This window comes from Stegostoma tigrinum, chromosome 6 (genome assembly GCF_030684315.1).
Source record: "Stegostoma tigrinum isolate sSteTig4 chromosome 6, sSteTig4.hap1, whole genome shotgun sequence".
Lineage (NCBI taxonomy): Eukaryota > Metazoa > Chordata > Chondrichthyes > Orectolobiformes > Stegostomatidae > Stegostoma > Stegostoma tigrinum.
Window position 1 is genome coordinate 73,056,876 of NC_081359.1, and position 12,680 is coordinate 73,069,555.

Below are 12,680 nucleotides of genomic sequence, written 5' to 3' on the forward strand. Positions count from 1 at the left end.
ATCTCTTCAGTCAATACTCTGGACTTCCCTATCAATGTTCTGCATGCCCTATACCACCATCAGGATGTAAGACCATAAGATGCGAGAGCAGCATTAGACCATTCGGCCTATCAAATCTGCTCTGCCATTCAATGAGATCATGACTGATCTGAAAATCCTGGACTCCACTTTCCTGTCATTTCTCTATAACCCTCAATTCCCTAACTGGTTAAAAGTCTGTTTGTCTCACCTTTGAATATACTTATCTTATGAAGAGAGCTCTTCAGTAGGAAGGCAGCTTCGATGGGTTCCAGAGCAATGGCCCTGTCTTCAGTGGCAGCGTGGCTACAGAGTTGGCCAGCCTGTGAAACCTGGATTGGGACTCTTGCTTCCAAGTGAAGCAGAACTGTGCAGAAACTGGAGCAGAACTATGGTGGTGGCATGGCATGGGCTGCTGTAGACTGGAGTAGGACTTTGGCAATGGCATGGCATGGGTTGGTGAAGCCAGGAGTGGGACTCTGGTGGTGGCATGGAATGGGCTAGTGAAGCCTAGATGGGAGACTCAGCAGTGGCATGTTGTGGGCTGCTGTAGCCTGAAGCAGAACTGTAGCAGCAAAAAAGGAAAAAGTGGACTCTGGTTAAATTGTCTTTTTTTAAAATTTTATTTTAAACTCGTGAGAATGGGGTCTAGGCATGGTGACATACACACTTTTCACTATTTGATATTGAATACACATAATAATAAATGATTCAATCAATTAACAACTTGTCCTCAACAGCCCTCTTGTCGTAAAGAATTCTGTAGATTCACAATCCTCTGAGAGAAGAAATTCTTCTTCAGTGTCTTAAATATATAACCCCTTAGTCCGAGATTAGGCCCCCTGGCCTTAGATTTTCCCACAAGTGGTAGACAATTAGGAGAGACTGGCCTTGAGAATCCTCAATTTTGACTCCACACCCCATGTTGATAGCATCAGGAGAAACAGATAAGTAACTCTTTTGCTGGTAATGAATTACTACTGTCCCTAAGCTGGTGAAGAAGCAGCAGCAAAATTTACTTCAAGAGCTGCTTGGTCACACCATAACTGCTTAAGTCTGGAGACATAATTGCCAGATTGAACTAACAGGCAGCACTTGTAAAAGAACCAACACAATCTTGTTCTGACCAATCTATCTGTTATTGATGCAACAAACCATATGAGTATTCTTAGGGTATGACCACCATCCAGTTCTGTATACAAACGTAAGAGGAAAGTGAATTAGAATGGGATTGGGCTGTTTTGTCCTTTTGAGCCTGCTCCACCATTCTGTAAAATCATAGCTGATTTTATGGTGGTCTCAACTTTCTTTCCTGCCTTTCGTCTTTTTTCTTAGATTCTTGATTGAAATGGGAGTCCATCTGATTCAGTCTTAAAAATATTCAATGACCCTGCTTCCATTACTTTCTGGAGAAGAATATTGCAGAGACAGTTGATCCTAATATCTCCTCATTTCCATTTTAAATGTTAATTTAAATCATTATGTTGCTGGCACTTTCAATATGTGAGATAATAAGTTCAGAATAAATCCTGTAACTGAAAACTGGATATCCAGATGGTGCAATGAATTAACGATAGCAGTAGAGTTGTATTTTTTGGTATTTTCTTACAATCTGTAACTCATGATTGGCATACTTGTTACTATTACCGCTATTACCATCAAGTCACCTTGGTTCAGTGGAGAGGTTTAAAGTCAAGTCATATAAAATAGCTTCACATGTTTTAGTAAATATCTTGAAGGCAAGCAGGAGCAGCAACAAGGATATCTAAAAATGGATGCCAGCCTGGTGAAGCTACAGACTAGCATACACATGAAAAAGACTACACTGCAGTTATTGTTGACCATCTTGGACATCTTTATGTCCATTTGCGACTGAGGCCTGTCCCATTTCAAGTGCCGGTCATCAGCCAATTCAGTTTATTTTAGCTAATTTTAAGTAGGGGAGGCGGCACAGTGGTAATATCACTGGACTAGTGATCCATGACTGTGCTGTAGGGTTACGATCCTACCAAGGTAGATCTTCAAACGCTGTAATTAAAAGCTAGTCAAATGGCAACCATGTAGCCAGTGTCAATTGTCATTAAATCTGTCTGGTTCACTAATGTCTTTTAGGATTAGAAATCTGCCATCCTCACCTTATTTGGCCTACATGTGACCCCAGGCCTGTACAATGAGGTGGACTCCTAACTGCCCTCTGGGCAAAATAAGGGATGGGCAATAAATGCCAACCTAGCCAGAGGCACCCATGTCCTGTGAACTAAAAAAATTCCAGACGGTGTCAGGAAGTAGCTGAATAATGAAAGTTGAGATGTTGATGGACTTCGTCCTAGACTCTTAAAAGCAGCCAATGAGATAGTTGATGTGATAATGGGAACTGCAGATGCTGGAGAATCCAAGATAACAAAGTGTGAAGCTGGATGAACACAGCAGGCCAAGCAGCATCTCAGGAGCACAAAAGCTGATGTTTCGGGCCTAGGCCCTTCATCAGAGAGGGGTTGGGGAGAGGGTTCTGGAATAAATAGGGAGAGAGGGGGAGGCAGACCGAAGATGGAGAGTAAAGAAGATAGGTGGAGAGGAGAGTATAGGTGGGGAGGTAGGGAGGGGATAGGTCAGTCCGGGGAAGACGGACAGGTCAAGGAGGCGGGATGAGGTAGTAGGTAGGAAATGGAGGTGTGGCTTGAGGTGGGAGGAAGGGATGGGTGAGAGGAAGAACAGGTAGGGAAGCAGAGACAGGCTGGGCTGGTTTTGGGATGCAGTGGGTGGAGGGGAAGAGCTGGGCTGGTTGTGTGATGCAGTGGGGGGAGGGGACGAACTGGGCTGGTTTTGGGATGCAGTGGCGGAAGGGGAGATTTTGAAGCTGGTGAAGTCCACGTTGATACCATTGGGCATCAGGGTTCCCAAGCGGAATATGAGTTGCTGTTCCTGCAACTTTCGGGTGGCTACTTGTTTCTTTGTTGGACGATTTCATTTCCCTGATTTGACACCATTACACAATCACAAAGATAGACTGACACCACACACTTCAGATTTTCAAAAAAGTGTCATTGGATAAATACAGAGTTAAATTTGAGCTTTCCTTCACACAAATGAACAACTCAAATGCCTTTGTGTTTGAGGTATGAATCAATGCTAAACCTGCTGTGTAGATTGACACTGACATAATCAGAATCATAATGCGATTAAGTATCATGGGTTCCTGGCAGTCAGCAGCAAGAGTTTTGGCCCAGTTAAAATGCAAATAACTTAAAACAGTTGAAAACATTTAAAATACTCAACTCCTGCGGATTTTAGCAGTGTCACCTCCATTGCCCCAGCTTACAAACAATGCAGCACTTAAAGGCATAGAATTACAGTGGGAACGCAACACATCCCTCGCACCCCGCCCCCGCCACAAACGCCCAAAGAGGATCACCCTTGTTCTCACATACCACCCCACCAACCTCCGGATACAACGCATCATCCTCCGACACTTCCGCCATCTACTATCCGACCCCACCACCCAAGTCATTTTTCCATCCCCACCCTTGTCTGCCTTCCGGAGACACCACTGTCTCCGTGACTCCCTTGTCCGCTCCACACTCCCCTCGAACCCCACCACACCCGGCACCTTCCCCTGCAACCGCAGGAAGTGCTACACTTGCCCCCACACCACCTCCCTCACCCCCATCCCAGGCCCCAAGATGACCTTCCACATTAAGCAGATGTTCACCTGCACATCTGCCAATGTGGTATACTGTATCCATCGTACCCGGTGTGGCTTCCTCTACATTGGGGAAACCAAGCAGAGGCTTGGGGACCACTTTGCAGAACACCTCTGCTCAGTTCGCAATAAACAACTGCACCTCCCAGTCGCAAACCATTTTAGCTCCCCCCTCCCATTCCTCAGACGACATGTCCATCATGGGCCTCCTGCAGTGCCACCAGGATGCCACCCAAAGGTTGCAGGAACAGCAACTCATAATTCCGCTTGGGAACCCTGCAGCCCAACGGCCTCAATGTGGACTTCAAAAGCTTCAAAATCTCCCCTTCCTCCATTGCATCCCAAAACCAGACCAGTTCTTCCCCTCCCCCCACTGCATCCCAAAACCAGCCCAGCCAGTCTCCGCTTCCCTAACCTGTTCTTCCTCTCACCCATCCCTTCCTCGCACCTCCATTTCCTACCTACTACCTCATCCCGCCTCCTTGACCTGTCCGTCTTCCCCGGACTGACCTATTCCCCTCCCTAACTCCCCACCTATACTCTACTCTCCACCTATCTTCTTTTCTCTCCATCTTTGGTCCGCCTCCCCCTCTCTCCCTATTTATTCCAGAACCCTCTCCCCAACCCCTCTCTGATGAAGGGCCTAGGCCCGAAACATCAGCTTCTGTGCTCCTGAGATGCTGCTTGGCCTGCTGTGTTCATCCAGCTTCACACTTTGTTATCTAAGATAGTTGATGTATTGGTTTAATTTTTGAAACCTACTGTGATTTGGGATGGAGTCATTAGATTGGAGGATAACAAATGTAACTTCTTTATTCAAAAAGGGAGCGAGACAGGAAGCTGGAAACTACAGGCCATATAGCTTAAAATGTGACATGGAGAAAATATTTGAAGCTGTTAAAAAAACAACGTGCAACAGGGAAATGCAACAAGTTCAAAATAATAAGGGAGAATCAATGTGGTATTGTGAAAGGGAAGTCACGTTTGACCAATCGGTTCCATAGATATGCAGGCTAAGTGAATTAACAGTGGGAAATGCAGGGTTACATGGATAGGGAAGAGAGGGGTGGGTCTGGGTGGGATGCTGTTTGGAGGGTTGGTGTTGATTCAGTCAGCTGAATGACCTGCATCCACACAGTAAGGATGCTGTGATTCCATTTACGTTCTTTGTGAAAGTGATGCGTTATGCATAGAAAGCCAGCGGATGTGCTGTACTTAACCATAAGACCATGTAGCTTAGGAGTAGAAGTAGGCCATTCAGCCCAGTAAAGTTGCTTCATTGAAGTCTTGGTTGATCTGATAACTGTCAACTCCACTTGCCTGCCTTTCTACATAACCTTGATTCCCTTACTTGAATATACTTAACGATCCAACCTTGACACCTTTGTACAGAAAATAATCCTGCAGATTCAGGCAGCATCAGTTGCACCTCTGGAAAGGAAACAGCAGATGCAGAGCTCTGCAGTTAGAAGTATCTCAAGCCGGAACATAGCCAGTTTAAGATACAAATTAATTAACATGTCAGAAATTTTTTCAGATAAAAATATCTGGAGAAGGAAGATCAAGATATAGCATTCTTATCAACAGAAGGATCATCTCATTAAATCCTGAACTGCCTCCCTAGTCTTTCCATCAACCCATAAACCCTTTTTTAATATCTCCCTGATTTTGTGTGTGTCAAAAACTGTCTGGCACCGCATAAAATTTTAAATTCTCATCCTCTTTTTCAAATTCCTTTGACCTCTTCCCTCCGATCTCTTTGTGTGTAGGAGGGGTTTTATAAGTGGATGAGTTTTAACTAGTAGTGTTATATGTTGATGGTCCATAATTATTTATCTGTAGTTAGAATCAATTAATGTGTAGTAAATAATAGTTCTTGTTAATACAGAAATCTGGTCCTTGTTTTCTGTCAACTAGGATCTAGGGGAATTATTCACACTGTTTGCTATCTTTAAATTTTGTGATGTCTCTGGGAATTGCAAATCTTCATTTCCAATGTGCTACCCAAGTGAGGTGTAAACAGCAGAAGACAGTTCCTTTCTGACGTAATGTGTGCTCATTACTGAACCAGTGTGACACTTTCACCAAGTTGGTGCACATGCTGCAACTAGGGATGCAATGGAGCAGGTGATAGGGCATCGGAAGATGCAGTTCAGTTTTTGGACTGAAATAGGGAGTCCTCCAGAGAGAGTGTGCCACATCATTCTGGCATGCTGTGTTTTGTACAGTTGTTGCACACAGGAGGTGCACATGCTAATGGTAGACACAATAGACAAACAGAGGATGTAATGCATCAAGAAAAAGAAAAAATAAAGTTTTATTTTGAAGATTGTTGATTGACTAATTTCCCTAGTTTTCATTTAAAGACACCAGTGGACCATCTTTAGAGTTTTCCAATTGCACATATTATGTTGTGATAGTTCACCACGTACAAAGTTACAACAATAACAAATTACATTTATGTATCATTTTTAATGTAGAAAAATGCCTCAAAGAACTTAACACAAAATTTGAGATTGAGGTACTGAGTAGCTAATCAGGTTAGGTGACCAAAAGCTTCAAGTATGTATGTATTCAAGACCATCTTGAAAGACAAGATAGCAAGTTAGAATGTGTTAGAAGGGGATTCTAGAACTTGGAAGTTGGACCATACTTCGTAAAGATTTTCCCACTGTGACCCCAATTTCAGCCCTGAAAACTTGTGACCTTTAGTGAGTAGTAAGAGGGAGATGAGAAGACCCATTAGAGTAGGGATGGGAGCAGCTGTTGCTTCCTTAAAGTCTGCAGCACCAGAATTTAAGTACTTAGTGCCACTTGGGGCCCCAGTCCCCTCTTTGATATGCCCTGGCCTAGACAGCTGAAAGCATGACTTCTGATGGAAGGATCAAAAAACAAGGTAGCCGAACAAGTAATAGAGAGGTTTAGAGAACTGAAGGAGGTTAAAGAGATCGGAGGGAAGAGGTCAAAGGAATTTGAAAAAGAGGATGAGAATTTAAAATTTTATGTGGTGCCAGACAGTTTTTGACATTGTTGTGGGATTGACGATATTTTGGTCAGGTAAAAGAGTCGCACAATTTTTAACTTGATGGATGCTTTTGTGTTAATTTTCAGAGAGTTAATTCCTATATTTATGAAGTTGTTTGTAATTAAAATAGCCATCAATGATTTCCTTTATTACTACAGGTAACTATCAAAAGGCATTGGAAACCTACAAAGACATTCATCAGAAATTTCCTGAAAATGCTGAATGTAAGAGTTTTTTTCAAAATAGACAATTGATGATTGTCAGAGAATCTGTTTGTCATTTTGACACATCCTTACTGTGTTCTAAAGCAGATGAATGCTTTGACGACTTTCCTATTGGACATTTACTGTGTCTAATATCATGGACATTTTATGTAGCTATACCTTAAAAGTGAGTGCATACATTGTACATTTGATTCCCCAAATGTTAGTTTAGAAAACACCCATGTAAATTATTTTAATCTAGAGCAAAACTGCCTTGTGGCAATTTTTAGACATTAATCTGTCAGATAAAAACCAAAAGAACTGTGGATGCTGTAAATCAGAAACAAAAACAAAGTTGCTGGAAAAGCTCAGCAGGTCTGGCAGCATCTGTAGAGGAGAAAACTGAGTTAACATTTCAGGTCCGGTGACCCTTCCTCAGAACAGGATTAATCTGTCAGATGATTGGCAGGATATCTCTGAGACTCACCTGTGCCTGATCCTTTATCATAATCATAATCATTGTCAATAGTAAGCTGTCACCATTACACAAATGCTTATATATCTGTGGAATGGGTGTTGGTGTGGAATTGCAACCTCTATAATTTATCTGGGTGTATATTTTTTTTTCATCTGTGTGGTTGAGAGTATTCATGTTTCTTCCAATATTACTTGCCAAAGCTATTACTTATATTTTTTTTGGAGCAACTTGGTCCATTACAACACAGATGGTATTGGCCATTCAGTGCTGTGTTCTCCTGGACAGAATCAAATGCCTCTTGGGACACTAACTTAAATATTTCAATATGCCTTGTTCAGGCATAATTTCTGGCTGCCCATATGAAGAACCACTTCAAAATTGCAAACGGTGAGTCTCTAGCACAAAGTGAAGATTTCTCTTTATCCTTCATTTTGTTAGCGTATTGTTCTTGTAGAAACATGGGGGACAGTATGTAACAAAACTTGCCCTACTGACTTTGTAATGAAACCAGTATGTCATCTGCACATAAAATATCAATAATTTTACATATTTACAGGTAGTTCTCCTTTAAGTGATGGTTGTGTTCTTGTCTGACCTCACATTACAGAAAATCGCCATAGAAAACTGCGTTACGGGGAAAATGCTGTAGAAAATCACTATATTTATACAGCAGAAAGTTAGCATTATTTAAACATCATCCACTAATCATCAATCGCGTTACAGCCAATTCGCGTTAACAAAACATGCATTATAGCAGAACTACCTGTATTTTGGTTTAATGTGATTTTGCAGAGGAAAGCTAATTATTTTGAGGCATTTTCTGGTGTCATTTTTTGTCTGTTCTTTCCATCAATTTTGTTTGCCTTTTTAACTGATTTTTCTGTTTAGGTTTGCGCTTTCTAGTTCGCATTTGTACCGATATGGGACTGAAAGAAGTTCAGGAATATGCCACAAGACTAAAGAAAGTTGAAAAGATGAAAGAGTTAAAAGAACAGGTCAAGAAGTACTACATGTACTAGAAGGCAGCTTTTCAATGTAACATGCCAATGAAAACTTTTTCTCACAAACTAGTGTGACATTTTTGTTTGTCCACACTGGACTTTCTCATTAGTTCAGTGATTTAAGTTGTCACCATTTTTGATCTGTACTTGTTTAGGAGCAAGGTTGATATTACCAGATGTACTTGCTGCATTTGGGTGAATAATTTCAAGATTGCTGCTTGAATTTTGTTTGCAAGGGAAAATGTGACTCATAAATTGCTGCGTATATGTTTACTAAACCCGTAGGAGTAGTTGCTGCAGAAGTGCTGTACCCTAATAGGAGACAATTGCTAAATCAATTGATCAATAATTGATATAGGTGTAAGTTTTCTAACCAATCTGTTCACTCAATCTTTAATCCAGAAAAAGCTTTTAAGTCAAATCTCCTTTGAACTTCTCGGTCGTTAGTTTTTAAAGAATGGGCCTCAATGTAATGTTGCTCAGCTGATGAGAGCTACTGAAAATGGAGTAATAAGGCACGAAAGCATGACAAATTCCTTCCTAACATTTCACTGTCTACATTGAGTAAGTCAGAAGGCTAGACCTCCTTAAACTAAAAACATTCAGTAATAACAAACATTTCCTCCAAGTTTATTTTTATTTGCTGCATAGCTGGTGGTGTTAAGGGCAAGGTACTGTCATGGATAGAAGACCTGCTGGCTGTCAGAAGGCAGAGGTTAGGTTTAAAGAGTAGGGTCTTTTTAAGAATGGTAGGCAGTGACTGGTGGAATTCTGCAGTGGTCCGTGTTGGGACCACAACTATTCACGTTATGCATCAACAAAGGAACTAAGGACATTGTTACTAAGTTTTCAAATGACAAACATATTTGAAAGGAAACGTAGTCTTGAGGAAGCGAGAAGGCTGCAGAAAGACTTTGACATGCTCAGCAAGTGGACAAAACGCAGGCGGATGGAATACATGTGGGAAAGTGCACTTTGGTAGGAAGAATAGGGAAAGGTTTCAGAAGCCTGAAGCAGAAGCGGGCATGGGAGTCCTAGTTCAGAATTCTCTTAAGGTTAACATGCAGGTTCAGTTAGCAGTTAGGAAAGAAAATGCAATATTAGTAATCATTTTAAGAGGGCTACACTTCCAGAACAGAGATGAACTGCTGGAGTTTATAAGGCTCTGGTATGACCACGTTTGGAATATTGTGAGCAGTTTTGCATCTGTGGAAAGATGTGTTGCCACTGGAGGGGTCCATGGGAGGTTCACAAGAATAAGTCTGGGGATGAAAGGCTTGTCGTATGAAGAGTGGTTGAGGGCTCTGGTTCTGTACTGGATGGAGTTTAGAAGAATAATTTGAAACTTACTGAATACTGAGAGGCTTGGATCAAGTAGACAAGGAGAAGATGTTTCCATTAGTAGGTGAGACCAGGACCTGAGAGCACAGCCTCAGAATTAAGGGATGACCCTTTGGAACAGAGATGAGGAGGAATGTCTTCAGGCAGAGGGTGGCTAATCTGCGGAGCTCATGGTCATAAAGGGGATGTGGAGGCCAAGTATTGTTAAGTCAGAGATAAGTTCATAATTAGTAAATGGATCGAGGGTTAAGGGGAGAAGGCAGGAAAATGGTGTAGAGGAACATATCATCCAGTCAAATGGCAGAGTAGACTCAATGAACTGAATGACCTAATTCTGGTCTTACTGCCACCACAACTGCACGGGTGCAGTCTCTGCCTTTGCAGTTGCAGAGCTTGTGATGTCACTACACAACTGATATAATGACTCCAAACTTAAAGTTTATTTCATATAGCAGCCTACTGTCCCTTTACTAAATTACAAAATCATTGACTCAAAGGAGCATTCAGAAAGAGCCCCTAGAATCTCATTCCATTCCTACTCACTGTCCCACTGCCTGCGTAAAGTGCTGAGTCAGGTGTTGAAGAAATTGTGAAGGGGATGTCTGGCGGGATTGTTAGGGGAACAATGAAGGGGGAAGTCAATGAATGGCAAGGGAGCCAGTGAGTGGAGCATCCAGTGGGATAATAAGGAAGGGGCAGGAAAAGCAGGCCCGCTAATTCTGGTCCTTCTGGTTCCAGTATGATATGCGCGCGCAATTAGGCCGATGGCACCAACTTCCCGTTGAAGTGCTTCAGCAGTACATGCATTTTCTTTTAACAATTAAATTATATTTTCTTATACTTCTATGTTTTAAACAGCGTGTGAAGTCTGGCAGAGATAGCAGCGCACGTGGTCGTCGAGAAGGGAGCGCTGGTAGCGGTAGGTGTAGTAGAATTTTTTTTAACTACAGTGAAAATATATTCTTGATTAAGTCGGATTGTAATTATTTTCATGAGATTTTAATCCTTTTATCTTTGAATTTTAAATGTGGTGTTCATTTTCTCATATTTCAACACAAATATAAAGGTGGGTGTGAAGCCGTGGCTCATTCATGATAATGTTCATGATTATGTTGTCCCTGAAGTTAGTAAAAACAAGAATTGCACCCTGAATCATCATCATCTATTGTTACAACTGTGTTTAGCACTGCTCCTTAGAATGCCAGGGACCTGGGTTCGATCCACCCTTGGGTAAGTCCCCTGTGTCTGTGTGGGTTTCTACCAGGTGCTACAATTTCCTCCCAGAGTCCAAAGATGTGCAAGTTAGGTGAATTAGCCGTGCTAAATTGCCTATAGTGTTAGGGATGTGCTGGGTAGGTGGTTTGGCCATGGGAAATGCAGGGTTACAAGGATAGGGTAGGGGGATGGGTCTGGTTGGGATGCCCTTCAGACGGTTGTTCTGAACCTGTTGGGCCAAATGGCCTGTTTCCACACTAGAGATTCTATGATTCTATTCAATAACTTCTAGTGTCTCCCTGTCAACAACAGCAATTGAAGCTGTGCTTGTTTAGGAGATAGCTGGCAAAAGACTTTGGTATTGCTGAGCTATTTGGCCATGCCCAATTCAAAACAACTCACTATTTCTCTTGCTCTCTGAACGTCTAAAGCTAAGTTCTTTGTTTAGACACAGCTGACTGAATGTATGCAGCCTACAAGTTAGTCTTCTTCCCATTTTAGTTATGTATTTTAAAAACCAAACTCAATCAGTTTTGAGCTCCACTCTCAGTAATTATATCCATTACAACCTTGGGGCTTTCCTCCTTCTGAAAGTCTCTCAGCTGGGTCAGAAGTTCAGGCATTATTTTCTAAAACACAGATGTAATAAAGCAAATGAGAAGTAACAAACTTCTAATTCACCTGAAACTGAAAACAATGCTTGGCACATTTAAGTCTTAATAAAGCCCACAACAGAAATTTATAATATTATCTTTGACTGATTTCTGTTTTTCATTTATATGTTGTGACTCTTTGATTTTTGTTGGTATGCAAAGGATTAACTTTCAGAAATATTCCACAAAAAGGAAGCTTTGTGTTTTTAAGAGAGAGAGAGAGAGATAATGGGAACTGCAGATGCTGGAGATTCCAAGATAATAAAATGTGAGGCTGGATGAACACAGCAGGCCAAGCAGCATCTCAGGAGCACAAAAGCTGACGTTTCGGGCCTAGACCCTTCATCAGAGAGGGGGATGGGGGGAGGGAACTGGAATAAATAGGGAGAGAGGGGGAGGCGGACCGAAGATGGAGAGTAAAGAAGATAGGTGGAGAAGGTGTGGGTGGGGAGGTAGGGAGGGGATAGGTCAGTCCAGGGAAGACGGACAGGTCAAGGAGGTGGGATGAGGTTAGTAGGTAGCTGGGGGTGCGGCTTGGGGTGGGAGGAAGGGATGGGTGAGAGGAAGAACCGGTTAGGGAGGCAGAGACAGGTTGGACTGGTTTTGGGATGCAGTGGGTGGGGGGGGAAGAGCTGGGCTGGTTGTGTGGTGCAGTGGGGGGAGGGGATGAACTGGGCTGGTTTAGGGATGCAGTGGGGGAAGGGGAGATTTTGAAACTGGTGAAGTCCACATTGATACCATATGGCTGCAGGGTTCCCAGGCGGAATATGAGTTGCTGTTCCTGCAACCTTCGGGTGGCATCATTGTGGCAGTGCAGGAGGCCCATGATGGACATGTCATCAAGAGAATGGGAGGGGGAGTGGAAATGGTTTGCGACTGGGAGGTGCAGTTGTTTGTTGCGAACTGAGCGGAGGTGTTCTGCAAAGCGGTCCCCAAGCCTCCGCTTGGTTTCCCCAATGTAGAGAAAGCCGCACCGGGTACAGTGGTGTTTTTAAGACTGTTCTTAACTGCGGGACTGAAGTCATCTTCTTTTGCCCCTGACACGG

General features: G+C 42.6%; 1 protein-coding gene across 14 annotated transcripts in view; it reads left to right on the plus strand.

The window, feature by feature from the left end:
• The window catches only part of ift88 (intraflagellar transport 88 homolog), a 309,288-nt gene that overhangs the window by 273,226 nt on the left and 23,382 nt on the right, over positions 1-12,680 (plus strand). For 9 of the 14 annotated variants that reach the window (XM_048532509.1, XM_059646664.1, XM_048532510.2 and 6 more), the window contains 3 exons: positions 6,902-6,967; positions 8,313-8,419; positions 10,625-10,685. In XM_048532509.1, coding sequence (XP_048388466.1) covers positions 6,902-6,967; positions 8,313-8,419; positions 10,625-10,685 — 234 coding nt within the window. Of the gene's footprint in view, positions 1-6,901; positions 6,968-7,762; positions 7,812-8,312; positions 8,460-10,624; positions 10,686-12,680 lie in introns of those variants that run through there. The other 5 variants (XM_048532518.2, XM_048532517.2, XR_007247723.2 and 2 more) reach the window with 4 other exon arrangements.